This window comes from Ambystoma mexicanum, chromosome 7p (assembly GCF_040938575.1).
Source record: "Ambystoma mexicanum isolate Mex_15411 chromosome 7p, UKY_AmexF1_1, whole genome shotgun sequence".
Lineage (NCBI taxonomy): Eukaryota > Metazoa > Chordata > Amphibia > Caudata > Ambystomatidae > Ambystoma > Ambystoma mexicanum.
Genome location: NC_090939.1, coordinates 197,395,432 through 197,411,632, shown reverse-complemented (window position 1 = coordinate 197,411,632; position 16,201 = coordinate 197,395,432). Strand labels below are relative to the sequence as shown.

The 16,201-nt window shown below is 44.0% G+C and overlaps 1 protein-coding gene across 2 annotated transcripts in view; it reads left to right on the top strand.

Annotated features, from left to right (window-relative positions):
• The window catches only part of IGSF5 (immunoglobulin superfamily member 5), a 544,054-nt gene that overhangs the window by 283,306 nt on the left and 244,547 nt on the right, over positions 1–16,201 (top strand). For both annotated transcript variants that reach the window (XM_069636052.1, XM_069636051.1), the window contains one exon: positions 13,580–13,604. In XM_069636052.1, coding sequence (XP_069492153.1) covers positions 13,580–13,604 — 25 coding nt within the window. The remainder of the gene's footprint in view (positions 1–13,579; positions 13,605–16,201) is intronic.

Genomic DNA, 16,201 nt, shown 5'->3' with positions numbered 1-16,201 from the left:
ACAGATATCAGGGGCATGTGCTTAGCTCACCGTGATGTCTGACCAGCTATGCGTTTCTTTCAGGCTCACAAGCCATGGTGTTAATCAGTGATGTCATCAGTGAAGTCATCTGTGATGCCATCATTGTGGACATATGCTGCGCAACAGGAGGCGCAAAGTTAAGGTGGACTTGCTTCAAATGCGAGTGCTGAATTTCAAGGGTTTTGTTGCATTAAATCTGATCACCTTAACTCTCTCTTAGCAAAGGGGTTTTCAATACATTTCCAAGGTTTTGTTGCTATGTTTTTACACTCAATCTGATCACCTTAACTCTTGCTTAACTAAAATAATTTCACAGAATTTGAAGCGTTTTGTTATACTATAGTTTCTTTGGGGCCCATTAGCCATGACCTCTGGCCTTGGCCACTGTACTTATTGCAACAATTAGTTTCTTTGGGTCCCACTAGCCATGGCCTTTGGCCGTGGAACTTGTACATGTTGCACCAATAGGTTTCTTTGTGGTACTGTGGGGTACATTTAAGGCCCTCTGCAGAAATCCCCTCCAAACCAAAAACTGCAATGAAATAATGCCACAAAAACAGCTGTGTTGTCCTTTTCCTGGTGCAGGTGTGGCGAGCATTGAACACTGCCACCCAAAGAATGGCTCTGCATTTGCTGTACTTCAAGTTGAATCATAAGAAAATGACCTGCATTCAGAACGACACCACATTGCTGTTCTGTCCTCTGAAAGACTAAAGCTGCGCACAACATTCAAGACGGCCTTGCAATTATTCTTTAATTCATTTAAAACATCACAAAGTTGTGCACTTCATTGAAACATACCCTTGCGTACTTATTTCATCTGATTGCCCAAAAAGTTAGGCAATACATACCAAGAATGGCATTGTCTACTGAGAAATGACATGAGAGGCAGAAAGTTCTGTTTTTCACTCAACACGGCTTTTGTTTCCTTTTTCTGTGAACTATGAATAGAAAATGAACAAAACAACATAGCGTTTCTTTTTCCATGTCAATATCAAAGAAATCCTGTGCAGTATCCCTTTTGTATCCATGAGCCAACAGTAGATGCAAAACACCCCAGAAAATTAATTGAAAGACAATCCTGAAGTTGCAGAAACCGCATTGGTAGACTTGAAATGAAAGGAAATGAACACACGTGTGGATCTGCTCTTTTGAAAATAAGGAACATTCTGTTTAAAAGCTAATGTCAAATGACAGCTTTTGCTCGCACAGAAATGTGATTGAATATGTGGGTAGGGGTTTGGGTATATAATGTACATTATATTTGTTCTCAAAATACTTGGTTACTTAGAAAAGACTCTGAAACCAGTAAACTGGGTTTTGACCCAGGCACTGAATACATTGGATGGCCCTACCTCCCACTGCAAAGTCACATCCATAAGTGAACTGACCCACAATGACATATGAAAAGGCAGAGAGTGTGAGGATTGACTGCCCTGCTATTCTGGCCGGCAGCCTGGGAAGAAGGAACAATGGAAGCCAGTTTGGCTGGTGCATGACTGAGAGGTGTGATTTCCTCCAGCACCCCACTGAAGGAGGAACTGTCAAACTTCAAAGGTCATCATAAAAGTCCTTTGTTCTAAGCTGACCCGGGCAGAGACAGTTTGCTGTGGGGGGTTGCAGCACTGCCCACACATGTGACAAATCCACCCCATTGACATTAAAGGACTGCAGTATTTTTAAGATATTTCTCTCAGCACCCTGAATAAGTAATAATTTTGTATTATGCTAGTTTTCCGTGTAAAAAGACCAAGTACATGTTTCTAGCACTTGGTGAACTGAAACGGCCATGAAAGACACATTTTTGGGTGAATTATAAATTGGATGAATATGAAACTAGGTTGGATTATGGAAATTGTTAGTGGGAATATGTGTAGTCATTGGCAGAATTTTAAATATTATACATTTCATAAAACAGTGAAAATGTGCCAAAGGGTGATGTGACCTCGCACAGAGTCGGTGGTTTGGATTGTCCAATTCCCTGTGACCTAGTGAATCCGCATATCTACTTCTAATGGCGGTGGCTATTATAAGTTTGAAGTTTTGATCTAGAACTCATTTTTGGTAAAAAGTAGATTGGAGAGACAAAGAGAGACCATAAATGCAAACACATAAATGATGTAATTTCCCCTGAACCAATTGGCCCAGGGGGGGGGGGGAGAGGACTGTTAGGCTGTCCTATCCCAGAGAGGAATAATTCCAGAGTACTTCCTCCAGTCATTTTGATGTCATTTTGGCTATATAAGGGGGAGACAGACTGACTCTCAGGACCCTCAAGACTCACTCACTCAAGAATCAGAATCCAGTCAAGATCCCTTGGCACAGACATCCAGAGTGACCAGATCCCGTGGCCTAGCTGTCCAGAAACCTTGCTGGCTTTCCAGAATCCCAAACTCAAGTATATAATGTAAGTAGCACATAACCCCAGTTCCCAAAACTGCATATCCCGCTCTTTTGACCCTTGCACCCCATTGAAATCCCATTAAAATCCCAAATTGCCAGTATAATCTGTTCACCTTTCCATAGAAGAATCTGTGTTAGCCTGTGTCTGTAGCGTATTCCTTTTATAGTTCTTTTTGTTATCTGTGTAAGTCCTTAGTACCATTTTGAACTAAATTAAGTAATTCCCCTATAAGGAAATTCACAGTGCCAGCTTGTTAACATTCGAATTAACGCCATTCTTTAAAGTCTTTCTTTAAATAACTACAGTCATTAAAATATAGCCTAAATAAAATTAGCCTTTTGGCCTCATTACACGTTGTGCGGTACAAATTGGCAATTACCGGCATGGCACAATTAGCGTGTCCGCCCTCGCAAGAGGCCGCCAATTGCATGTCATTACGAGTTCGCGGGCACGAGCATAGCACCATGCCGGTAATGACCTTACCGCCATGCCGCAAAAGTCCCCAAAAAGTCCCTTAACGGCTTCGTCAAAAGCGCTGATAGCACTTCCGACCTGCCACCACATGCAAATAGCGGTCACCGCCATTAGCGGTCACCGCTAATAGCGGTGACCGTTATTTTGCGGAACCGGAAATATCGTCATCGCACAGGAAGGGTAAAGAGCAAGGCGGCCATCTTTAAAAACACAATCCATTGCCATCCTCCTTATCCAGGACACCTTACCAGGAAACCCGAACAAAACTCCTTCCAGGACAGCCTAAAGATGCCCAAGGCCGTGAAAAAATCTACAGAGCGCCAACGCAAGGAGAAATTCTGCAAGGAGGAGCTTGTAATGCTGACTGCGGCAGTGAGACACTGGCGGCAAATGCACAGGTGGTCTTCTGCAACGACATGCGGTGGGTGGCCATCCTGAAGAAGAAGGCCATCCGGGCAGAGGTTGCCACCAAGGTCAGCGCGGTAGGCACCACCACCCGCACAGTTAAAGACTGCCGCAAGAGGTGGGACGACCTCCGGCTACGTGTGAGGAACATCCTGGCCATAAACCGCAACCTGGCTACAGGCACAGGAGGAGGCAGTGAATCGCCTATTAAGCTCCGTGAGTGGGAGGAGACCTGTGCATCCACAATCGGAGTGGAATCCATATAGGGAGTAGGAGAAATGGAGCATGGCGTGCCCACTTTGTCTGATGGAGGTGAGTGTATGCATCCAACAATGCACAGTGAAGTGTGATGGGCCCCCCAATCATGTGTCCATATGAATTTCGTGGATCCAGCCACCAACACACATGCATGCATCACCACATATCCGTTCAACCCAGATCCATTTATGCATGACCCACCCAACATCCCCATTACCTGCATCCACACTAAAGAGCCCCAAATGCATAGAGCGGCATGACGTAATCATTCAGCATAAGGCAGGTCGACCCATGAATGATGAATATCCCCATTTCTCACCCCTACAGGATCACACACAGTAACTGATGAGCCACGCACTGCGACACCTGCTCCCACATCCAGCAAAAAAGCCAGGAGGGATGCCACAGGGGACACCGCCACATCCTCAAGGGGAACCAGGAGGAGTGACCATGACCAGAGGGACAAAGGCAGCAGGGGCACCAGTTCAACACAGCCAGAGGCCATGCCTGCTGCCGTCGTGGCACCCAAGGGAGTGTGTCTCCCAGCAAGTGAAGGCAGCATTGAGGGAATGCACTCTGCTGCCACCAGTTCAACGGGTGAGGCAGCAGCCACTGCCCCACTTTCGATTGAGGAGGAGGCACCTGGCATTGTGGATCTAAGCCAGAGCCCCAGACCAACACGCTCCATACCGGCAAGCCCGAGGTTGTCTTCAGGTCCGGGTAGCCAAGGAGGGTCACCCACCCCCACCCTTGAAGGGTCATGGAGCCCCCAGGTATTCTCACCTGAGGCCAGTGCCATGGAACAAGGCACATCAGCCATCCCACCAGCACCCACCATGCAACATGACCTCACAGCCATCATTCAGAGGCAGACGGAGATCACTGGGCTAGTAGGGCAGCATGTGGCTGAGGTAGGCCGTCTGAGGGAGGACCTCTGTATTTTTGCACAGCAGACAAGGGAGGGCATGGAGGCATGCACCGACAGGATCTGCAACGAAATGGGCCAACTCAGGCAGGCCATGCACCGTGTAGCAGACGCAATTGAGCGCCGATGCCCACTCACAACCCAGGATAAACCGGCCACCACCTCCTCTGGGAGTTCCCGGCAAACTAGCCCCCTACGCCGGTCTCTGCGCAACCTGAGGTGCACCACATCACAACCACCAAATGGCGGGGCAGGAACTGACAATTAGGGCCAGCAAGGACTAGGTGCAACATGTTGAGAAGGACACGTTCACACCATGAGGGTCACATGGGAGTGTTGTGGGGGGAGGGGGGTAGGGGTGTTTTTGGGAGTGTTGTGGGGGGAGGGGGGTAGGGGTGTTTTTGGGAGTGTTGTGGGGGGAGGGGGGAGGGGTGTTTTCACAGTTGGGGCCATGCACTTATTGTCTTTTGTTCACAATACACTGTTTAAAAGTTTACACTGGCTTGGTATTCATCATTGTGAGTGTCTACTGTATTGGGGAGATGATTCTTTGTGGGACTGACCACATGTATCAGGGCAGTAATACCCATCTTTATGCATAATGGTCATACCTTGGATGTCATGGAATCTGATACATCAGATGCTGATGCACATCGTGTCCCTCCTGGACATTGCCACTTGCATGTCCCTGCGGGCCTTTTCAGCCATCCTCATCACCATCCACATCATCCTCATCTTGCGCTTGCATGTCAGGTGGCATAGGCACATTCCGTCTGATGTAAATTTAGTCCCGCATCACACATGCCATGGTTGTCTTCGGCACTTTGTCATGGCCGTACAGGAGGGCTTCGCCCAGCACGCTTAGGGACCGGTGCTGTGTGTTGTAGAGGCCAGATGCCTGGTCCATCACAGCGCTGGTACGGCTGTGTGCAATTTTCTTGCCCTCGTCCTGCTGGTTCTGTGGTATTTCTGGGTGCCCTGCTGGTGCTTGCTGCGCATGTCTTGCCCTACTCCTACTCGTACTCCTCCTGCGTCTCCTCTGTGCTGCCTGTTGTTGATGCTGCCGCACTGCAATCATATCCTCCAGCCCAAGTAATGCGGGCAGTATTGGAAGCATTTTTGTGTGGGAAGGGGTGTGGTGTGCCCTTTTGTGCTGCCACAGTCTCCATCGCCTACACCTCTGCTGGATGTGTCCACCTGTGACAGGTGCACACACTGCTCAGGTCTCTTAACGGGTGGTTCGCGATGCCGGTATTAGCGCCATGGTCTTTCCCATGCCGCTATTGCCATGTCGGCCTACCTTGTGATGGGATGCTATTATCGCCATGCCGCTATTTCCGGCCTGGGGGTCGCACGCCCACGGACTTGCCGCTATTAGTGCCCCCGTACTTAACGATGGCGCTAATAGCGGCAAGTCCGGGTCGTAATTGGATAGGAAATTTAGCGTTACCGGTATTCAATTACCGGTAACGTTATTTCCTTTCCGCCGTCCGTGTAATGAAGCCCTTTGTCTTACAAAAAACAAATTTGCCTGTTTTTTGTGTGCTTTCCTACCAATTCCGATTTTCCTCTGTCCCACAGAAAAACCCAAACTGTAGTCCCATCAAGAGTAACTCTTTATATCGGAATCCTATCTTTTATGTGCCTCTGTTCTTTGTCCTGAAAACCGATTAGTGTTTTCTTTTGCATTTTTTTTTCATTCCCAAATTGATTTTCTTACCTGTTTACGTTGCCTTGGTGCCCTTCTAGTAGTCTGTAAGCTTCCTTATCGCTCAAGTGTAGCAACAAGAATGTTTGTTCTAGCTATTCCACTGCGGTTGTAAACTGCCCTGCGAGTAACAATTGAAATATGATTATCTAGTTTTGCTCGTAAATAAGGTTTTCATTTTTGTTTCTCGCCTCTCATCTTGGGCTGCTGGGCTGAATTCAAAATCCGATTTTTCCCTTGTCATTCTGACTCCTTGCCACTGCCTTCTATCCACAAACCATTTAGTTAGCAGGAGTTTGGGGGTGAGTGTGCAGTGGGAGTGCTTCACTTGAACGCTATCTGTTGCTTTTAAAAACAATTTCTGTTTTGCTTGCTAGTAAAGGCTTCTGCATACAATATTAGGAATTTGAATTAACTGTGTTGTGGGGATTTTTGGCATTTGTATTGCCACAACATCAGTGGTTGCTGCCCCGTTGTTTGATTTTGCTTAATTTTTCATTTGACCATAAAATTAATAAACATCATATTGTTACTCACCGGCCTGATTCCTAGTCCATTGTGACACAGGGTGTTTGTTGAGGTGGGTGCAAGACGGATTGAGGGCCTAGTCAAATAAAGAACCTTTGGTTGATTAAAGATAAAAAGCATTTTTTTTGTGCGCCACATTCATTGTCAGTGGAAAGAGTCCCTGGCTGGAGTGTGCCATGTTATAAAACCATTACAGTCCACTAGCCATAACATACACTGGGCAGTATTATACTAGTACTATGCACCAGGTGTGCAACTATAGGGCAGTGGGTAGATCCAGGAACTTGGCAGAGAAAACCTACAGCCCATCTCCTGTGTGCGAAGAAACAGGTAGCACCACACATATTTTACTTAAACCATGTGATAACCCAGGGCCACAGTGGGCTTACACCATGCGCCCAGCTGTCACCCCTCTGGACATTGCCACTTGGTGAAATCTTCTCCCCAGTCAGGAAAGCAAAAACCCTGTTGGTGACTTGCAATTTACCCCCAAAATGCAGCAGATGTCACCATTAACTTTGTCTATAAGGAAGAATCTTTGCGATCACGGACCTACAACACAAAATCATAACCATAAAATCACTTGTAATATCCAAATTAGACTACCTCAATGGGATGTCCCGTGTCATCTGGAAAAGACATTTGAAAATCTCAGCTGATCATGAAGAGAACATGCCCCCGGATCACAGGCCGAAAAAGAAAACTATATTTCTAACAACCCTAAAAAGCCTTCATTGACTCCTCAACAACCGGTGCACAGACTTCAAGATTCAATCACTTTTATTCATATTGCGCACTGCGCTTCTCCAGAGTGAAAAAACGGAATCAACAAACTACACACTTAGAAAGGATTGGGAAAAAAAGAATGTCAATCAAGGGCCAAAAACTCTGGTACAAATTACCCCAAGAGTTAACCAAGTTTTCAGTACTGAAGCAGAAGATACAAATGTGCTGGGGCCAATGTTCCCTCTAATTATTGGTGCGGAAATGGTCCAAATGTATTATTGTCTAAAAAAATCAAATGTTTTGTATGCAGTTCTAAGAGAAGTTATAAACCAATCCAAAAATTCAAATCTTACGCAGTATCTAGCAAAAAAGTACCCATGTGCAGAGAAAAATACATGTACCAAAAGAATGCATTGTATACTCAATATAAACAATGTGTTTAGTTGTGGTTATTCAATTGTCGAGCTGCAAACTCTGCTCAGAGGCAATCAAACATGTCTTATGCTACTGGGAAAAAACACCCATGTGTGCTACAAAGAACACACATCGCGTATAACTCATTTTGCTGGGAAAGAATGTATACATGATATGTTATTTGCAAGACCGAATAATCACAACCAAAGAACAAAAAAGGGTGTCAGAAAATATGCCAATGACAGTTCATGTCCTACTAGAACAAAATAATTCACGGGCCGGAAAAAAATGACTTTCATAATTTGCATCAGCAGAATAATTGCATCGTAGCATTATAATCAGAATTCCTGTGCCACTGTTTACCATCACCGTTACATTGTCCTCAGAACAGAGCCAAAGACCACAAAAACGTATAACCAGTTATACTGATGAGAGGCGTAGCAGCCAAGTTTGTGTCACAAAAACAGGCGACTACTTATAACAACAAAATGAGTAAAAATATGTCAACAAAAAGTTGTAAATAAATGGACAAATGCGCACATCCCTGCCCCAGCTTCTACCCACAAAGTTACACTATTTTGAGATAAGTTGTACCAGCATAGCATATGCACAGGTAGGAGCTCTAAATATATTGCTGTCTGATCTGAAAAGAAACTTTTAGGGAAATAACATTTTCATGGTAAGAGGCTTAGATTATAAATGATCTGGTCTATAGGTAAAATAGAATTCCACTTGACTAAAAAGTATCTCCATTGGCAATGCAACTTACTTTGTACCCCCACAGAAATCATGTCATTCCAAACTTAAAACACAGTGTGTAAGCACTTATCAATGCCCTGTCTGTAGCCAAAGTGAAATGAGTAGGTACAGAATCTAACCTACAGCTCATTTGCACACACACCCCTGCCCTCACTCCAGTCTAAACAGAATTAAACAAATATAAGCCTCACTGGGGTTCCTTAAGGACCACCTTTAAAATAAATCACAGCTTTCATTTATAGGCTAATAGCTGCCCACAGAGGTATAACCGATGAGTGCCTTCTCCTGCAATTAACTGTTAAAAGTTAAACAAGATGACACCCAGATACTCCTCACCATCTCAGGTAACTATAACACTGACGTCACCCAGATCAATGAAATCTTCTCCATCATTCAGGCACGGATAGCCACACATGGCCTCTGCCTGAATGCTGAGAAAACTGAGCTTCTCCTTATCGGCTCATCTAATAACCTGCTGAAACTCAGCCCCAATTATAATAACATCATCATCGATGGTAACACAATTCCCATTGTTAAAAATGTGAAAACCCTTGGTTTTTATCTCGACGCCAACACCAATCTAGCCAAACAAGTCAATATGACTGCATCTGCCACTGCCTACACCGGCAAATTGATCAGGGCCGGCAGACCTTTCTTGTCCACTAATAGTTGCCTCCTGCTGGCCAGGGCTCTAATACAGTCTAAACTGGATTATTGCAACAGCCTCTACCTAGGTGCTAATCAATCCATAATTAACAAACTACAGGTACTTCAAAACAATGTGCTACACGCAGCATTAAATATCCCCAGGCGAGAGCACATCTCCACCACCAGAAAATTCTGCAAATGGCTCTCTATACAACAAAAAATTGACCTAAAAACCATATGTCTCACATATAAAGCCCTTAACCATCTAGCCCCACCCTACCACACCAACAAATGTACACTGAAATCGGCTACCAGAGTTACCAGATCCTCCAATATGCTATGCCTTACAGTGCCCAGATTCACCTTAAAAAGAGCCGGAGGATCCAGCTTCACGGTTCTTGCTTCCCAACTTTGGAATTCTCTACCACTCAACATTAAATCGATTGAATCCTTTCAGTCTTTCAGGAAACATGTTATTGGATGGTTACTGGAGAAGAATTAACTTCTCCACCCTCTATCTCATATGCTTATTGCAAACTGTATAAACTGTATAAACTGTAAATATTTCATAAATGTATAACTGCAAACTGTATATACTATGCTGTAGCCTGCCGAAGCACCATTTTACCTCTGGGTCTGGAGCGCTATACAGATAAATAAAACAAACAAACAAACCATGGGGATATCAGACTCCCTAGATTCAGAGTACATGATTCTGTTAAAAAGCCCTCCTCGTCTGAACACAGAAAACAGACTGTTACTAGAGGTTTTTGTCATTTATTTCAGCATACTTGCTTCATTGTACTGTACTGACAAAACTCCTGATTTGGTTTTTTGAAAGCGGCTCATTTGTGATTCACCACCAAGGAATGTGTTCCCTTGCACCCAGGCTCTTGTGCTCCAATACTATTTAACAGGGCCCCATAAAAAAGTAGGTAGGCTCCTCTTGGGATTGTTACAGATAATTACTCTGAGTTATTGACCCACCTACAATACTTTGCATGCAGAAACTATAATGCCTCACCATGATATTCTAGTCAGTTTAAGAGTTTATCATGAACCTGCATACACACACATATTTAGCAGTGCACACAAAACAGTTTGCAACATCATCTCTCTCTAATATTGTTGAGTAGGATTATGCAAGTTCCCAGTGAAACCATTCATGCATAGGAGAGAATATTTGCCCAAAGGTTTGCTGTAAAGGGCAAAGGATTTTAGATTTTCTGAATATCTGTTTTGCTAATGTTGTCCATGAGTAGTGCCTGGAATAAACACCTGCCTATAATTCTTTTCAGGCCAAGCAAATGATACTGCCATGTTGCTCTCTAGGCTAATGTTAGCACTGAAAGTAAGAGGCTGAGCATGAAATGTGCATACACAAAATTCTTAGAGGGAAAACAATTAGGTTTGTAATGTCACCCTGCTATACTGGGGATAATATAAGCCGCGCTATTTGAAAAAAGAATGTATTTATTAATTTGGCTACAAAATGAAACCTTTCAATACATATTTCATACCATCACATATATACATATATACAAAAATCTTAATAGATATGATCTTAATATCAACCAAAGACAAATATAAAGTTTAAAACTGTCTGATAACACTTAGTTTTAGAACCTCATAACCTTTAAGACATATTTTAAAAAGGCTGCAAATTACCACAATACTCATGGGAAAACGTTCTACTTCCTTTGCATTACAATCTTAATCATCAAAATCAGTTAATTAAGGTATCAGTCCAAGTATAGGGTCTTGTGAAAATCTTATTACAGCAAGAGTCAGAGCAACATGTTCACCATTAAAAAATGTTGACCCCATAATCTCATGTGTTAAGATTATATAGTCTTCAAATGACTTGTACTCACATCATTTTCGTTGTTCCATGAGAGCTGGACATAGGGTCAGTATATGTTTTAATGTTTCTGGAACTGATATAAACAGGGCTATACAAAAATATTGGGACTAGTTGGTATAATGTAGCTTGCTTAACAGAGAAAGCAAATGGGAGGTAACTTCTGTGACTTGTGCCCTATAAAAGCTCATAAAGGTGGAAATTGTCTATGTGCACTGCTAATGCTCTTCTGAGCACCACTCAGAGGGAAGCTGAGCAAGCACACATGCTCACAGCTTAGAGGGAACATAGCCTAAGGCATTACCTTTGGCACTCACCAAATTTCGTTCCCGCAGTTCCTCCGTTTGAACCAGTTCACTGATGCACAGTGCCAGCTGAAGCGCGTTGTTGCATTGGCTTGAACAAAGACGCATCGCTGCACTTGCATCACTGAAACAGCTGTTCAAACCACCCATCTCTTCATCACCACTGAAGTTGACGATCAAACCAACTCTGCTTTTTTCCCCCAACTACCTCTTTCGAGCTCCTGAATCAGACTGACATGCCTGCACATTCTGTAACCTGCCGTCGAACCTAGACTGGTGAACCAAACCTGACGAACTCCATGATCCACATTGCTTGAACTACAGCATCTTTCAGTCTGACCCCCACTTCGACATTTGCTTGCTTCTTCATGACTGCCACATTTCAAATTGAATCGAACAACCAAACAGCGCTGATAAGCCTTGTTTGCTGTTGCCGAACTGCCCGGACACTGTAAAGATATTATTGACTGATAACTCCCACTAGTCTATTTTGGGCCCTAGGGACTGACTACGAGGGACGCGCGCTGCGACCCTCACAGTTCTTTCCCTTTCTCAGTCTTGCCGCCATGGAAGGGGAGGAGGGACTACACGTAGTCACTTTGCACTAATTCATGGCAGCATTTTTTTCCCTAATCTTTTTAATGGCCGCCATGGAACGGGGAGAAGTAGTCCCTTCTCCCCGTTCTATGGTGGCCATTTTGTTTGTTTTACTATTTTCAAATCTCTATTCAATAGCCACCATGGAAAAGGAGAAAGGACTACGTGTAGTTCCTGCTCCCTTTCCATGGTGGCCATTTTGTTTGTATACTTTTTTCATTCACTATTCAATGGCTGCCATGGAAAGGAATAAGTGACTACAAGCCTGCCGGTCTGGAAACAACGCTGCCGGTAAATCCGCTGCCACCATTGTTTTCAGACCGGCAGATTACGAGTTCTGCAGGTGGGTGGTGTCACTCCCGCCTGGTCTGACCTGGCGGGGGAAATGCCACCTGCCTGCAGACGGAAATGGAAACACAGGCTCCATCACAGACGGAACCGGTGTTTCCATTGTCCCCATCCCCATGGAGGCCTATGGGACTCCATAGGAATGGGGATTAACGGAATTCCACCTTTGGAATTACCGGGTCACTGGGGTTGTAATGCCCCGGTGATTCCGGCAATCACGGAGGTGGTAATTCACTACGAGTCCAGCGTTTTTTCCGGCACGGCTACCGCCGGACTCGTAAAGAGGCCTGTGTAGTCCCTTCTCCCTGAACACTGGTGGCCATTTTTTTTTTATTTTTTTTACTCGAGTTCAGAAATGGTCACAACACTGTGTCTCAACTCACAACAAATTACTGTTACTACCCCGGTACAACATGCTGGGGGTACTAATAGCAATAGAACCCAGGGAGGGAGCATTACCATTCAGGTAATGCCCCGGGGCATTCATTAAAGCCTTCACTTCGCTCGGGATTATAACTTGTTGCCTCAAGGAGCATTACCCAACCGGTAATGCCCGCCATCCTCGGGTTCTTTTGCTTTAATAAAACCTTCATTGGATATTCCTTTATTTTGGACTGGTGTAGTTTGCTGTTTGAGTTACTAGTAAACCACATTCACACCCCTGTTGAGAGTATAGCCTTCCCTCGGTCCAAGTTACCACAAAAGGCAGAGGAGGTATTTCTCTTAGTTGTCCCTGTTTTGCCTTTATAATTGTGTTGGCTCTTTTTTTAAGAAGAGCAAGGGCGGAGTAGTCACTTTAGCCTTCTTTCATGCTTGTACTCCTGCAGGGCAGAAGTCAATTTGTCACAGTAATATCAGCCGGGCGACGTTTTAGTTTATCCATCCATTAGATAAGGCTCATCTAATTCAACATGTATTCTAAATGCTGGTGCTGACTAAGGGACTATTATTAATCTATAGCCTCAAGTGCCTGCCCCCTAATCATCTGTTTAAAACTTTTCAACACCGTAAACCATGAGCATTGTTTTAAAGGGGGTAGATGCAAAATGAAATAAAGCAAACACTAGTGTCCTTCATATGAATGACCACATTTAGAAACATTTAGAATCTGATTGGACCAGCACAATATGCTTGAGATAGATATAGTACCATATACATATGTGTTAACACCGATACTTTCGTTTTGTTTTTCTTTTAGAGTCCAGTTACCAGAGCCAGCTGAAGTGAGTATATTTAGCCAAATGATATATGATTTTGCATGTTCTATTTGAAAGCTTCAAAATCTGGTATGTTTATTGTTTAGTGTTACTTAAAACTGATATATTAAGGTTCTGCATCAGCTGCTTGGGGGTGGCTTCTACAAGGTGTTGCGGTGGAGGAGGTCAACAGTACACAATATATTTGCTATAATCATTCTTGTTGTTTTAGTTATTATTATGCATACTGCTGTTATGTTTGTTTTATTACTGTTTATTATTAATAACAATCATATTTTTCTTGCTAGAGTTGGTTGTCTCCTTTCAAAGTGTTGGTCTGCACCTTGTACTGGGATCTACTCTGGAAACGAGGGCTTGCAAAGGCTTTTTTTCAACAAAGATTGATGTATCTTGCTATAAATCATGCAGCAGTCCTGCATGCCCTTATTTTAATTATTTACTCAGACATTTTATTAGAGCATTAACCAGGTCCAAGTGGGGTTAGGGCGCCTTCCGAGATTTTCATAATCCAACAACAATGCAGTTGTGTTAATCAAATTAGGTCACTCTATGAGCTGCAACAGCGATTTGGGAATACATCCCGTTATATTGGATCTATGTGATTTTGTCAAGATTATTTCCTCGAAGCCCATTAAATCGATTTTTCTTACACATTTTACTCCAATTCAATGCAGGGGGAGACCCTCTGCAGCCTTCCCCCGCATTGCCCCCACCTTAATTAATACCCTTACCCAACCGCCCATCTACATGGCGGTGTGTTGTAACAAATCCGATGTAATGGGCTTTGTTGAAATAATCTGGGATGTAAGGGTAGAATAAAGATGTACCTAGGTTCTGTAGTTTGAATGGCACACATGTCATAGTGTGTATCCATGTTTGTTCAAATTGGTTATTATGCTTAAAAACTAGCCGCATTGCCATTATTAGATTATCTTTAATTTTGCAATATCAAGATGAAATGCATATACAAACTATCAGGGAGTGAAACACCGTTTTTCTTTATTGATTTTTTTTCTACGCTTTAAAACACAATGCAAACAGCAAATACTAACAGACTGTTCGATTCACATTAAATGAGATGTAAGTGATTTAGAGCCTGGAGATATTTTGGCTAACCCAACTCATTAAATAATGAGCTGTTCCTTTTTTTTTCCAAATTTATTTTATTGGTGTAGATGCAAGGATATGGCATGTATACACAACTACGAACCCATCGTTACAGGAGAACATCATTTGGATTTTTTAAAATGTTTTCACTCACCCGCCCACAATGAACTTGAACTTCCCCAACTCCCCTTCCCACCCCCCCTCACCTCCTGTCTTTTGTGGATGCAGTTTTATGTCCATATTTCACCAGTTGCATATCCAGAGCCCATGATCATTTGTGCGGGTCCAATAAGAGGCCCACTTATTTGTATCTGTCCCCAATTGTTTCCATTGGCGCAGTTACCATTCATCAAAATAGTCCACCTTGTAGGCTTGCGAGAGTTATTCCCCATCCTCCTCTTCTCCCATGTCCGTTGCCCTTCACAGTCTCCCCGTGTCATATTTGGCCAAAATCCCTGCCCATTCTATGGCCCATGTTGAGGTTTTGTCATGCAAGCGTCTAGTTAGGTCTTCCACCCTGTATAGGTCCAGTGCTTTGTGCCCATTCTCTCTCAGACGGGAGCTTCTCCCTCTTCCATCCCCCTGCTAGACACACCCTGACTGCCAGAAGGAGATGGTGAGGCTTGTGTAGGAGCTTAGTCCACTCACCGTCAGCTGTGTCTATGCCAAACAGTACCAGCATGAGTTCTGCAACCTGTTTGATCCCCTCAAGCCCTTTAATCCATCCCAGCACCTCCTTCCAGTACTGTTGCACCTTCCCACAACCCCACAACATGTGCCAGTAGTCAGCTATTTGCACAAATTTCCTCCAACAGTGCGGGTCTGCTCCCGGGAACATTTTAGCTAACCTTGCTAAGTGTCCCACTGCCATCTGTATAAGAGTTTTAATCCGTGTTGTTTGCATTGGCATGCTACTGAAGTTCCATGCGCACTTACACATAGCTTTTCCCAATATAGCGACCCCATTTTCATTCCCAGATCTCTGTCCCCATCTCCGCTTGGTCCCACTAATGTCATCCCTTCTTGCCTCCAACAATGTCTGGTATAATCTAGATATAACGACCTGGTCCCTTTCTCTGTGTCCAATAGTCTTTCTGTGCGCGTTCGGTCCCTCTGCAGTTTTATCTTCCGGTCTTTTGACATAAGTACCCCCTTTAACTGTAAGAATTTGAAGACCGACAAGCTACCTATACCCAGAGTTTCTTCAAGATCCACTAGCTCTATAAATCCATCTTTCTTTAAGACCTGCCCTACTCTCTCCAGTCCTGCCTCAAACCCTTCCTGGAACCTCTCATGGTCCGGTATGTGTTCCCATATCGGGGGAGCCAAATGTGACTTAGGGGTGAGGGCCATGTAGTGACCCTGTTCATTTCCTTCTTGACTCTCCATAGCCTCCAGAGGGGGCCCAGGATTTTATGGGTATGTACTGTGTTAGGGGCCGCGGTTATAGGGGGACCACAGCCATACCCCCAATGTTACCGGCCTGAATAAGTGTT